The following is a 14,582-nucleotide window of genomic DNA, read 5'->3' as shown; positions in this document are numbered from 1 at the left end:
GGTTTTTTTGTTTGTTTGTTTGTTTAGCCCACAGCCTTCGCAGATTAAACTGCCACTTAAAAAGCAAACCTGGAACCACTCAAGGTCTCCACCGTTTGAAACTGTTTTAATTTTTTCCTACGTTTATTTAGTCCTGCTGTTTCGTTCTTTGAGGGGTGCGGGGAGGGGGGGTGAACTCGCTCGCGTGAGTCACCCAGATGTGCGCAGGGAAGACAAGTGTTTGCAACCGGTCTCCTTCAGTGCCTCGTCTGCAGCGGCATCCGTCCCGCATGGCAGTCACAGCATCCGTCCGGCATGGTGATCGCTCTCCCTGCCTCCAGCATCCATCAGCACTAACAAACTCGTGAAAGTGAGGAGGGGAAGAAGGTGGCCACGGTTTCCTTAATTATCCCCCGTTAAACCAGCCTTTGTGGCTTTTGCCCCTGTTGCAGAGTAACTACTTTGCAACTTTAGGGAAAGGGATAAATAAGAGATGAGAAACTGACTCTTGGCGAACTGGGATGCTGTGCTTTGCCCTCGGTACCCGGCTCGGATTTAGGAAGCGGGCGTCTCGCCACTCTCATAGGCGAGAGCGAGGTGCAGGGGAGAAGGCTTCATCCACGCTTAGTTCAGCGATGCTCTCTGGGTACCCCTGTTTATTCTCGCTGCTGCTCAGGAGCAGCTTGGGAAAACACAATAGCCAGGGCACCGTAACATTAGCGATCTCGAAGCTCCTCTTGCATCGCTTTTACAGCGGGGTCAGTGTTTACAGAAATATTAAATGCTAAAGGGGGGGGGAGAGACCAGAGCTAATGGTAAAGGTCTGCCAAATGTCACCTCAGTGTTACAATGACAAGAAAATATACTTTCCTTACAGCTCTCCCCCTAAGAAATTTGTTCTGAGGGATTTGACAATCTTGCAGATAAAGTGACTGCTTGCTACACTTAACTGATCATGCTCCCTCACGGCCGGCCGGCGTTTCCTCGCTGCACTTAGTAATACCTGTGCAACCTGGGTTGTAGTAGCATTGTCACTGATTTCCAAGGTAACTGCTTTTTAGGTCTTCTGAGCAGGCATACCTGCGTAGGGGGGGGAGAAAGGCTTTTCCCCACTCTCTGGAAGGATGATGGTAAAGTGCTATATAGGAAAAGAGAGGAGGCTTCTCTAAATTTTGATAACCGCAGCCGACAATTTAGAAATAAGACACTTCTCACAGCCAACATGACAGTGGATTTTGAGCATTCAGAAAACACCAGGCCAAAAAACTGGAGACATCTTGATCTTTTAAGACAGCTTTTCCAGTACTTTAAGTGAAGGGGGGGAGCAGGGGAAAAAAAAAAAAAAAAGAGAGAGAAAAGCTGCAAGGAAAATAATACAAAGCCAGCACAATTGGCATCTAGACAGTAAAGAAAAAAGTTTTTGAGGTTAAGAGAAGGAAAGACAAAGCTGTTATGTACCCGAGGGATGCAATTTTAGTGGGAATGGAAGATATGAGTGGTAAAGGAGGAGCACTTGCCTCTGGGTTCTCTCTCTTCCAGCAGTTCGGCTGCTGGCATCTCAATTTGAATTGCTGGGTGAGTAGCACTTTCTGTGTGCGCGCTTTCCGTCTTGACCATTGAACTTCTGATGTGACTCCTCTACCTCTCCCCCTCTCTCCCTCTCCTTTTCTTTCCTCCTGTGTGGAATCAAAAAAAAAAAAAAACGGGGGGGGGAATCAAGCGAGCATCTCCAGCTGTGACCTTTGTTAGCGACGTTGTTTTTATTTATTTATTTTATGGTAATTGTCTTTTTTAGTAGGGGGAAGCGTGACTTTTCGATGACACTTTAATTTTACAGCAGTGGCGAGGAGCGAGCGGCAGAGCGCCGTTTTGTCGCGACACAATGGTGCAGCGGGGCAGAGTTGTTGCACTCCTCCTCTTTGCCCTTCCCTCCGCCTGATTTTGGGGTTTGGTTAACAGGAAGGGGGGGGGGGATTTTTTTTTTTTTCATGCATCCGGGGTCGGCTCGGGGTGTGTTTTGGGGGAGTGGGGGGTGTTTCAGAGCCTGGTGTACAGCAGGTTTCAGGGGCTGATTTCTGGATGCGGAACAATGGTTAGCAGCGAGGGAGAAGCGTGTGCGCGTGTATTAGCTGTGCGTTACATCCGCAGTCATACATTCACACAGTGACCATGACATCACTAGCTTTGCTTTTCTTTTTCTCCTTTGGGGCGGAGGGGGCCACTTCAAAGCTTTCTTCAGTTCAGTACGATATTTCCTTAACTCTGAAACCATGAAGGTAAAAATGTTTTGAGTTGGTTTGTTGTTTTTTGGTTTTTGGTTTTGTTTTTTTTTTTTTTTTAAGGAGAAAAAGTTGGTTTGTAGCAGGGCACATACATTACAGTTAAGGGGGTTTGGAGATGGAATGGTTTAACTCTTGTCATACACAAAACGAGATTTTTATTTTTTTTAAATTATTATTAAAAATAGTATGTAGTAGTTTTTAATTGGGTGCTTTTGATCCTGTGTTTAGTTGACACAGATTTTCTGAATTCGTCGGAAAGCTCAGCTGTAATGTGAAAGGTGAAAATTTTAGAGGCACTACATAAAAACGATTTCACCCCATGATAAAGGTGTATGAAAAATAATACTGAATGTTGATAAATATGAGATAACATGTGTTTTGACCCAGTGGTTCTGTGTTCGTTATCAGAAGTCCATGAGGCTTTTTTTCTCCTATTAATGTATATTACAAAAAGTGAACCTACCCCTCAGCCAGTACTGTGCCTTGCACGTAATTATACACAGAAAATAGAAATGTATTTAAAAATGTTAGAATGCATCACATTTTCACCTGAGGTTTTGTGGGAATCTTGAGTTTTCTGCTGTTTTCTTTTCGAACTCTGCCAGGCGTTCTTGGAGAGTCACTTCATCCAGGAGGAGGATTTCTATCACTTCAGTACTCAGAGATGCCTTTGCCTGAGTAGCTCAGTTGATTTATTTGCCTGTTCTTGCATAAGGCAAGGGATAAAATTTTGTAGAATTCGCCTAAAACGAATTAATCTAAAAGGAAAGCTATTTAGATGTTTATTTTTTCACTGCATGTTGTGGCATACGCGGGTTTTACATGGCTGGTGATGAGATCTCGGAAGCGTTTTACCTTTAGAAGAATTCTTTTTGTTGGGACTTGGGGCGAAAGGCCTGACGGCGCTGTACAAATGTGCCTGTTTCTTTTCGTCCAAAATATTTGCAAGGTGGTTTTGCTTCTGATGTGCATTTAACATCACGTTTTTAGGGAAACTTTGTTGAATTTGTTCGGGAAATAATTGACCTGGAGTTAGTTAATCTCATCACTCAATTGTTCTGTGGCAGCATGTATTGTTTTTAGCACAATAAAAAATGAAAATGTTTTTTAGAGCTGTGTTATTTGTTAAGCTATTTAATATATGTTTGCTAGATATATTGCGTATCGATATTGAGCACAGTCTGCTATAATTTGTGAATACTGCACTTTGAAAAGCTGAACTGAAAGCTTGGCATCATACATTAAGGCATGTGTGTGCGCGTTTTTTAATAATACTGGTATTACTGAAATTGCCAAATACAAGTGGGTATAGGCATGCATGCTAATTTTTTTTTTTTTTTTCATTTCTTGCAGTTTATTAACAGCTTCACACTGAAGTTTTTACTGTAGGCAGAAGTCACAGATACCCTAACAAAATCAGTAGAGTTATTTCTCCTACAGTATATGTCTGTCTAGTGCTGAAATATGTGATGTATATGCAAGAATTAAAGCTGTTTATAATGTGGCATTTTAGAGGATGCTAGGCAGTAGGTAAAACTGCGTTAGTAGGTATTCATACAAAGCACGTAACAAATAAGGTCTGTCGGGGCAATTACAGGCACCCTTCTGCTTATATTCACTTCTTCCCCCTCATCTTTTCTGAATTTTTGTGCTTGCATTATTGCTCTGTATCTCCCCCCTCTCCACCCCCTTTACGGTCAGGACAGTTTCCTGAAGACCTGCTCAGGTTTCACCAGTCTCCTTTGCTTCGTGGTTGTGTATCCAGCACACCTTGTACTGGTACTGCTGAAGAAAACAGTGATTTTTTGGGGTTAGTCTAATGTATGCCAAGTCTTTCTGCTTTTTGCCTTGTTAGATGTGAACGAAGGCTTGCCTGCTCTACGGAGATAATATCGGTCTAGTAATTAACTAACGTATGCGAAGAAAGCGCTGAGTATTTGTCAGGTTGGGGAAGAAACCGTGTCTCTCCTTTTGTAATGGAAGAAACAGATCTGGGCACCGTGGTGCCTGAAACTTGAAGGGTCTGAGCATTACCCTGTCCCCCTTGTATGGGGAAATTCACCTGTTGATCAGATCATCTCTAATTTTGAGATACAGCGTGAGGCTGGACATGTGCAGGCCACAGTTCCTGGGCTGTAGGCTGGGGTAACTCCCGTGTCCAAACCGGTGTTTAGGTCAGGCAGAGCAGATGCAGCAGTGCTCTCCCTTTATCAGTAGAGCATTTAGAGAACGAATGAGGTAAAATCTAACTGGCATCAGTGTAGTTCCAAGTGATGCTAAAGGGTCTCAAAACACACAGCAGTGTCCAAGCAGGTGCTTCTCTGGGTCTGACCTGACGTTGGAGTAGCACCACATGGCCCAAGGATGCAGCACTTCGCTTGTATTTAAAACCTCAAGTTGCCTTTTTTATTTTTTAATTTTACTTAAAAAAAAAAACCCAAAACACCTAAATACTGTAGCAGTAAGATTACAGTCCACAACAGCTTTGAAAGCAAAGTGTGAGCACACTTAATACTAACATTTTACTACCAGTGTTTTTAATTCTCCCGCAAACTACCAGGCAGTAATTAGATAGCTAAACCCCAGTTCTTCCCCTTTTACGCTAGAGGATTTGGCGTATGCTAATTGTCACCAGATCATTTCACATAATTGCCTTTTGGCGAAATTAAGTGGAAATTTCCTGAACATCTTAAACCCCCACTCCTCCCCCCCCCTTCCTCCTTCCCCCAGTACCTTCGCTCCCTTACAGGAAGGATGCCGAAAATGTCAAGCAGGGTGGCTTAGTGCTCCAGTGTGCAGGGGGCACTTCATCATCCCTAAAGGGGAAAAAAAAAAAAGCAAGCTATTATTTTCTTGAATGAATTGCTGGACACTTAAAGCCAGGAAGCTGATTTTGTTGTTTTGTCTGAGAGATTGCTAATAGAGCATGGGTTTGGGTTTTTTTGTTTGTGGTTTGGTTTTTTTTTTTTTTTTGGAAAGCTGGCAGTTCTTGCAGGAGCAGGTAGGCACTCGCTGGCCTGGGAAGTGGTCAGGGAGGGAGGGGGAAGAAGCAGAAGGATGCAAAAATGTGGTGTCCCCCTCCCCTTTTTTTTTTTTTTTTTAAATTAAGGGAAAGGCAGTGGGGGGTTGTTTTGGGTTGGTTGTTTTTTTTTTTTTTTTTTTTTGGTCAAGCTCTGTTTGGGGGGGTGGGTATTGTCCCAGCACATGGTTGTCAGTGCTCCTGTCATCATTTGCGTGAAAGAGGAAAATGAGCCTTTTTTTAGCAGGGAGTTGTGATTATCAATGGGGGCCTTGTCTCCCGCTACAATGGGCAGTTAGCTTAGGGCAGGACCTTAGGCAGAAATCGGCTATGTTAAACTGTGAAAGGGCTCAGGCCACTGTATCAGCCATAATGGAGCAAGGGGAAGTAGTTTTCAGGAGAAAAATGCTTAGTCAGGTGTGAAAGCATCCTTAAAAAAAATAAACTGTGACTCCACTAGCTAAACAGAGCCAGGTAAAATTAAATCTGCGACCTTCACAGGAAGCGCTTCATCACTGGCACTGAATTTTTACACTTGGGGAGGGGATGAGGACCGAGTTACATATAGCTGGTGGGTTTGGTTGGCTTTAGCTTTTCAGTTAAGCAGAATGGTTTGTAGTTTCCTTGCTGAAGTTTGGGGTGCCAGCCAGAGCGGCCGCTGATGTGGGTGATCCCCGGGGTCGGAGTGGTGCTTACTGAAAAAAACCCAACTCTCTTATGAGCATCCTTGGAGCTGCAGAGCAGCTCGGGAACATCTGCTGGCGCTTCACTGGCCATAGTCAGCAGAACTGCAATAGCACCATCTGGAAAATACAGAGCGACAAGTTACAAACCTGTTTTTTTGATATGAACTGGTATAGAATGGCACCCTTTGCTAAGCCCGGGGAGCAACTCCAGGAGGGCCTGCTAATTCAAGACCACTGTCGACCTTCTGCATCCACCCTGGAGGAGGGGAAAAGGCTGACAAACCCTCTTCTGTGCTGCTTTTGTTTTATTGTATTAGGCTCATAAAGGCACTTTCAGGGCCCATCTTTCTTCAGCAGAAAGGGAGAGCAATGGGGAAGAGGAGGACGTGGCAAAAAAGGCAGGCGGAGCTCTAGCTCCATTTGTTTTCAGTGTCTGTTGATTAATAGGTTTTAAGGTGAATGGTGAGCTCTCGTTCCTCCTCCCTTACCCATAGAGGGCTCCGGGGGTCCGGGGCACAAGGGCTTGATCAGTCCATCCCAGCTGCGGGCGGTCGGGGGGTGCCTGGCGGGCGGTAGCCCGTCCCTGCCTGGCGAGCAGGGCTTGAGGCTTTAAGTCCGCTTAAAAGGTCACCCCGGGTCGGGGAAGGGGGTCTGTCCCCGGCTGCGGGAGTCCCGGGCTGTGCTGGGGCAGGAGCATCCATCCCCCCTGCCCTCCCCTGCCCGTGGCAGCGGAGTCTCCCTCCCGCTGTTTCTCTGAGGCCGAAGGCTTGGGCTGCACCGATGCTGCAGTGGCATGATGGCTTGTTTTCCGACTGGGTGGCTTTTTTTTTTTTTTTTTGCAGACCCGCTTTTACTAACACCACAATGTCCCGGCGAGGACAAATCCTCTGGCCTCTCTGGCATGTTTTTCTCTGACTTGAGTCGGTACCATGTTTTTATTACCAAAGCCGAACAAGCTATGAATTCGCAAACAAAAATTGCAGTAACAAATTCTTCCTATTTAAAGGTTGGTTCCTCTCTGTGTGCTCAACAATACAATGTTTCATCTCGTGCAAGTCTTGCGTTGCTTTCAGAGACTTGGGTACTATTGATTTATACAGCATGTATTAACTTCTTCAATAAACGGGGAGTATTCATCAGTGGGGTGTATTAAATTGGGCTGTATACGCATAGAAGCATCTTTCATCCTGTTAATGAAATGTCCTTACCATGCAACAAAGACTAATACACAGCAATTTATACACACAAGCCCCTGCAGTTTAAATCTGAAGTTCAGATATTTTTTTTTTTCTCCCCTAAAGGCACCTATCAGAACTTGGGCTAAATGGGTCTCAGTATCCCTCTCAAACATACATCAGTCCAAAATTTGTTGTGGTGGCGGTTCTCCCCCGCCCCCCCATTCCAGAGCTCCAGTAATGCTTAAAGTCATCCGTGTTTAAGCGCTCCCAGAAGTATTTCAAATTCATATAGAGAGATTTAGTAGTTGAGTCCCTGTGGGGACAATTTCCTCTGGTTTGCTTCAGGCGGGGGTTATCAAGAAAAGCAAACTTCTCTTGTTTTTTTGCAGTTCTTTACCGTGCCCTCTAACCCAGCGTGAGACCCCAGCTTTCAGTGGAGAGGAGTGATTTATCAGCAGATGACTTGGTACTTTGTAGATGCCGGGATTTCTGTCTAGAAATCTCCACTTGTTCCCATCCTATTACCACATGCCCTGATGCTAATCTGCGCGTACCAGTGCAGCTCCCCTTTCTGGGCCTGACATAGCCATAAATGGAGTTCTTCGAGTTGCCAGAGAAATTCCTGCATCTCACAATGGCTTTTAGCTTAAAACTACCCTTGATAAAGTACTCGCAAATGTATGTTGGAGAAGGGCCTTTTGCAGAGGGACGGCTGAGGTCACCTAATAGGTGTCTCCTATTGATGGCTTCTGTGGTTTACCTTTCACTGCCAGTGGATGGGGTTAGGACCACACTTGTTACTCAGGCAGAGCTCCCATTGACTTCAAAGGAGGATGCGTGTGCGGGATTAATCCTGCTCTTTCCCAGCTAGTCCTTTCTTTTTCTCTTTTCCAAGGAAGCGTAGTTAACTTCAGGAATGCTGCTTTTAAAGAGCAGTGTATGTAGCATATTATGTATCATTAGCTTGGCTTGCAAATTGTGCGTGCTATTCAGAGCATCCCAGTGTGTGATGAACAGTGCAGAACACAAACCTAGCCTGGGGTAGTGATACAGATGCGCACTGATGTGCAGGGGCAGTGGATCACACTCCTCTGTCCCGGAGAGCGTATTTTTAAGCATTTAGGTGACAGTTTCCCCTTTTCCCCCGGTACATTCTCCCCGCACCTCTGCCCCAGCATCATTAGGGTGGCAAAAAAGTATCCTATCCTTACTTCCAGTACCTTTGTACGGATTGTCTGTTTACGTGCAGGGCGGTCACGGGAATAAAATTGACTTACCTGGGGAAAAGTTTCCAGACTAAGGTTCAAACTCCTGGTTGTTGATTTTTGACTTTTTTTTTTTTTTTCCTTTTGCTTTTTATTTTTCTCTGAAAGGTGTTAAGTAAAATATGTAATAATTTGGCACTTGTGCCGTTATGTGGAGATATTGTGGGGGGTCTTGGTATATCAAAGCAGTGGATGGTAGTTTCCCATAGTTTACGTGTAACCCCCTATAGTGTATCTGGCTTTGGTGATACAGGCGTGTAAGTCCAGCTTTCCTCTCACTTGTTGGTTCTTGTTTGTCGGCTTAAGTCTGACCCTCTAATGTTATTCTGTCACTTACTTATTTTTTTAACTAACCAGTTCCAGTTTCTACACAAATAAGCTCTCCATGGAAGACAGCCCTCAATGCCGGTCAGGATCTGGGTGAGGGTTTTTTGGAATGATGCAAAGATAGACTTGGGAGAGCACAGAGCTATAGCAGCTACCAACCACACTGTGTATCACTGAATAGCAAGAGTTCACACAATTCTTGGCCAGCAAAAACCCCTCTTATTGGGAATGATTGTTTTTTGTGAACCAAATCAAGTAGTCATTTGGCATTCAGTGTCATGTGTTGTTGAGTAGATGGCTGCTGCTTTGCATGGTGTGTAGTACGATTTGTTACGTGAAGCCCATCCCAAACCGTTTGGTTACTTCCAGACTGCTTTGGTTGATTCACTTGGAAGAGAACAGATTTTGGGTTAGAGCATCTCCTTCAGCTTTTTGAATTAAGGGGGTAAATCCCCCCAGCTCCTGATGCAAAACCATTATGGGTCTGTGTGGCCAAAAGTTGTCCTTGGTTGTACAACTGGCAGAAGACCTGTCCTACAACCCAGCCAGCACAACGTGCTGTAATTCATAGTGTCGGCTGTCACGACTGCGCTCTGTCCTGCATCGTGGCCACTTGATGCGGAACTCTCTCCTGCGCTACGAGTGTGGTATTAGAGGGAAATCATTCCATGGAAGGGCTGCAAAAAGAAATACGCAGGGTACAAGTTGTGGGAAACATAAGCGCTGCTAATTAGCTCGCTTCTCTGGGGTGCAGACTTTATTTGCGGTTTCTCAAAGGGGTGAGTCAAATAGCCACATACGGCAGGGGCTGGGGCTGGGGCTGGGGGAGCCTCCCTGGGTCAGGGGTTGGAGGAGCCAAAGCTGAAACTTTGCTTGCCCAAAGCACGATGAAAGGTCTTCTTGTTTATTCGGGGGAAGACTGATGTTTCTTTTCCTTGTAGCTCTCAGTCTGTCTTCCCTCTCCCCCCCCGCCCCCCTCCAGTCTAGAAAATCATTCTCAAAGAATAACAATTATTTTTAAAATGCTTTTAAGGGAAGCTCACAGCATTCCAACCAAGTTCAGACAGTAGTTTGTCTAAAGCGGCACGGCGCGGGCGCGTGTTTGGGGTGCTGGGGAGCGAGCGGTGGGGTGGGAGCCGGCCTCGGGCAGGAGAACGAGCAGGAGAGCGCTGGCAGACCCCGAACGGCAGCGGCGCTATCGGGGGCCGCCGTGGCATCACTACTTTATTTTAATGTGATTCCTTTTACTTGATGTTAATGCAAGTTGTTCCTTACTTAAAGTAATAAAAGGAAATGAAGACACATTCTAAAATGAAACCTGACTCTAATCCATTCATCATCTAATACCAGCCTCTTTATCTTTGCTGGTACCTAATCTGGTTAAATGTCCCTGTTGTAGGATTTTAGTGAAAATCCTCTATGGGGAATAGGGTTTTTTGCAATTGGATTACTCGCAGTAAATGGTCCAGCAGTTCGCTTGTTTCAGCTTAATTTTTCCTTTGTGATCTTGTGAGGGTAAGTTACAGTTCAGCCTGCCTTTTCCTTTCATTCATTCACTCCTCTTCTTTTTTTTTTTTTATTGTTGTTAAGAAAAAAATTTTTTTCCCCCAGAGCTAGGAATGTGACAGGGAAAATCTCATGATATCTGCGTGATTATTCCCCCCACAAGAGCATTAATTTCAATGGCCTTATCTGGGGGTTTTTTGCCATTATTTATATAGCTGAATATTTTAGTAGCCTAATTCATCAGTATCCAGTTTCCATTTATTAGGGCTCTCTGATGAATTGATAATTAATCAGCTCTTCTAAAATATATATATATAAAATATGCAGGTGATCGCTTGTCAGCTTAATGCTTGCTGATGAAGGGAATACTCTAGCACTACAAAGGCTTTTTATCTGGAGTATTTGCAATGAGCAGTAAAATGCAGAACTGAAAGCGAGGACAGGAAGGGGAAAGGAAAAGACCTACAGGTCAGTGAGCATTTGGGTCTGGTGCTAATTAAATGGGGGACTCTGTCAGCCCCTCACTGAGGAGTCTGCCTGCATCTTCGAGGTGAAGCACAAGATGATAAAATAGAACGGAAAAAATTTTAAAGAATTGCTGTTGCTCCGTACAGGAGCACGACAGGTCAAAAAGATTAAAGAAACTCAAGAGCAGGGAAAGTGTGTGAGGAGGTTTTAAGCAAGACGGTGGGAAAGCTGCAAGGGTGACACCGAGAAGGAATGTGGAAAAGTCTGAGGACCGTGTTGAAACCCTCAAGTTTCTCTATGTCATGCCTGGTGCTGCAGTGGGGGGTAGCCGGCACTCCTCTAACGCCGTCAACCTTTTTCTCTTGACAGTCTAACAAAGTGCCAGTTGTGCAGCACCCACACCATGTACACCCTCTTACGCCGCTTATCACGTACAGCAATGAGCACTTCACACCGGGAAACCCTCCTCCACACTTACCAGCCGACGTAGATCCCAAAACAGGTAGGTGCGAAAAAGCTTTGGGGGTTTTTTTTAGAGAGTGGGTGGGTGGATCTTTCCATTTTGCGTATTAGGGGTAAAGAGTGCGGGAGGAAGGATTTCCCGTGCTGGAGCACCAGAAGGGGCATGTAAAAATGGCAAAGACGTGCAAGAACACGGCCAAAGTAGTTTCTTTTTAAGCCAATTAGGCTTCAGAAGGAAACCTACTGGGTGAATTTTCATAAAGCTTCTGCAGGGTGACACCAGAGTTGCATGTGTGGGGTCGTTCGCAGGTGTGTTTCTTTGCAGGCATGATACCCCATCTAGTAGTTCGATCTACCAAGCGCTTGGTTTGCATGCACGACCCAGAGAGTTAAACGTGTACGTTCTGTGATCTGCACTTACAAAATTGCAGCTGGAATTTTAAAGGTGGTGGGTCATGACCGGTTTCAAAATGAATCTCTTTTAATTCCCCAAATCCCATTGTTTCTGTGTCAGGAGTTCAGCCATTTTTCTCCTATAATGTTGAATTTTCATCCACTCTAACTACTTAGCTCCAGCTCTATACTTGCAACCCTTTTCCCCAATGTAAGTCTACCCAACTCTCGGTTCAGCCTGAAGGGCAGTCGTCTTGAATATAGAGCACCGCGTAAAACCCTGACTAGATTTATTGGTGTTATAGAGTAGAATTTACATGTTATTCTAACTTTTTAAGAGTCCCTGTTTAACCTGAGGGCCCAGAGAAGTCAAACAGTGTCAGTCTTCTTTCTTCGGGCTGCACTGAGATCCAAGTGACAGTGGTTTTGTTTTTGTTAATCCAAATCTCAGCTAGTTAATTGGAAAGTACATCAGAAACTGAATTCACGTCAAAGGAATCGCTCTGTGTCGGCCCTAACGTACGCAGATAATTTATCTAAAGCGCAGCCCTTCGGTGAGGCCGTGCATTAGCTGGTTTTCACTCCTCATGCTTCAATTGGGGACCCCCTTTTAATTGTGTTTAATGCTAACTTCACATGGCTTAAAAGGAATCCATCTCGCCATCCCTGGATATTGCAAGTGAGTGGCATAGTCAACCTCTCATTTAAATAATGGTAGTACAGGGAATAGCTTTTAAATGGTTATCGTAAAACATATGATTAACGTCTGTAGACTGTTTACTTTTCTTCTGTGAACATTCTTTCAAGTGTGCAAATAGCTCGCCGGATGGTTAAAGCCCAGTTAATCTGTTTGGGTTTTGTAATGGAGAAAAAGCAATGTCTGCATGAAAATGTCACACAAGGAGATTTAATTTAGAGATTAAAAGCTTCCTGAGTGACTTAAAAAAATAGTTTTTAGCCATGAATACAGTACCCCTTCCTTTTAATGCTCTCTGTTTTAATTTGCTTCTGCTGTGTAATTGTGCTCTGGCTTGTTAATTGAAAGACCCAGTCTTGTAACCCTTACTCCTCTGAGTAATTCCTACTTGCTCTGAAGGTAAGGAGCACGAAGATTGAAGGCTTGCGTCTGGAGCTGGTGTCTGCTCCGCCAGTGGGAGCTGCACGAGTTTCGGAGGACAGATGAGCTCTCTGTCCTCCCCTGCACACCTCCGGCGTCTGCCCCCTGTTTTAGCAAGCACTTCCAGGGGTTCTCCCCTCCACTTCTAGGTTTTGGGAAGGTTTCCTAGGTTTGCTCAAAAGCAAACATCATTTGCGATTGTAATGACTTTGTAGCTCATTTTGGAGGTTACTTTGGAATAACGCCATGCTATCGAGTACGCAGTCAAAGTATGGGCAGGGCCTGGACTCTTTTGGTGATTTTGAGACTAAAATAACCATGAAGTTGATACTGGGACCATCTTTCTGTTGAGTGTTTAAGACAGCACCTAGTACAGCGTCACACCAGAACTATAGCTGAGACTCCTAAATTCTCATCCCAAACAACAAAATAATTATCTCTGATTGGAGAGGTGACTGGAGGAGTGAATCACATCAGTTTTTCTGGTTGAATCTCATTTAACAAGATGCCAAAAGGCGCACTTTATGAAACAAGACTGTGAAACAGCCTTTGGAAATTCAAAGTGAAGGCAAGAGTATTGTAATGAAAATGAATAGATTGCAATTTAGGAACCTATGTGCTTTTTCCGTATGTTCTATTTATTTCCATATCTCAATACTAACACTGCTTTATGTTCCTCTTCCATAGGAATTCCAAGGCCTCCACATCCTCCAGATATATCTCCTTATTATCCGTTATCACCAGGCACTGTAGGACAAATCCCCCATCCGCTAGGATGGTTAGTACCACAGTAAGGAGTTCCATTTTTTTAATTTCTTTTTTCTTTTTTGATGTATAAGATTTATGTTACAAATTGTGTGTGTGTGTGCGCGCGTGCACGCTTGTGTGTGCATTGAGATAAGTCTGTTTGCCAACTGCCACTTCATTGAGTGGTTATGAATTTACCCACCTCATGAAGATTAATTAAAACTTATGCCAGGTCATGTGGTCTTAAACAAACATGAGCAGTTGGACACAGCTTTGCATGTCATCTCAACCAGCTGATGGCTCGTGAAGCATGAATTTTTAAACCCTTCTACAAAAACGTCCTTTTCTTGTTAGTGCTCTTACACTGCACCATGTGTTTTTTTTCTCAAGTTTGGTTTTCTGGGGGCTCAGGGTGATTCTCATGGAGTCCTTTTTTACCAGGGCCATCCTCACTATAAATGTGCAATTTTAAATTTCATTGGCCTTCCCCGTTGAAACCCCTTTCGTTTTTCTTGTGAAACAGTAGAGCTTTACATCGGCCAGTGAGCAGCATTCCTGGTCGAGACGTGGCTGAGCAGTTGGCATCTGAGGAATGGAATTTTCTTGCAAACAAGAAAGAGGAATTAGTTTACTTTAAAAGAGGCTGAGAGAAAAGCTGTGGAAAGTTAGTTTTCTCTTCAGCTCTTCATATCCCACTTGCAGAGCCTTGTTGGGTACGAGGTTCCCTCCAGTAATTGAGTCTTTTTTTTTTTTTTAATGTTGCCATCTCTGCAATGGGTTTATAATGCACTTAAGCACTGCCTAGGCCTTTTGTACAATATATTTGATTTAAATACCTATGAAATACATTTGTGTTGCTGGATACAATGGTTCTCTGCATTATAAATCAGGACTATTACCCCATTTTTCTCATATAACAGGCCTCGTCAGTTCTGGGGAGATCATATTTCTTTAGAAATGAATTGCCCAAAGCTAGAAATAGTTTGTTCCTGCTCGAGGTTGTTTGGCCAGCTGCGCTAAAATACCTCTCCACAAGTTTGCCCTCCGTAAGGCTGTGGAGTTCCCAGCCCGTAGGAGAGCAGGGCCGAGCCGGGGGTCCCCACACCCCCCCCCAGCGCTTGGGCAAGAAGAGGGATTGGCCTCAAAGGCTTTG

At 44.4% G+C, this 14,582-nt stretch overlaps 1 protein-coding gene across 4 annotated transcripts in view; it reads left to right on the top strand.

The window, feature by feature from the left end:
- TCF7L2 (transcription factor 7 like 2) overlaps positions 1-14,582 on the top strand; it is a 184,000-nt gene that overhangs the window by 144,547 nt on the left and 24,871 nt on the right. For all 4 annotated transcript variants that reach the window (XM_082486156.1, XM_082486155.1, XM_082486157.1 and 1 more), the window contains exons 5-6: positions 11,080-11,212; positions 13,370-13,472. In XM_082486156.1, coding sequence (XP_082342282.1) covers positions 11,080-11,212; positions 13,370-13,472 — 236 coding nt within the window. The remainder of the gene's footprint in view (positions 1-11,079; positions 11,213-13,369; positions 13,473-14,582) is intronic.

The sequence above is a fragment of the Vanellus vanellus genome (genome assembly GCF_965231255.1).
Source record: "Vanellus vanellus genome assembly, chromosome: 7".
Taxonomy (NCBI): domain Eukaryota; kingdom Metazoa; phylum Chordata; class Aves; order Charadriiformes; family Charadriidae; genus Vanellus; species Vanellus vanellus.
Note: the sequence above shows the minus strand (reverse complement) of the source record. Positions and strands in the feature narration are given on the sequence as shown.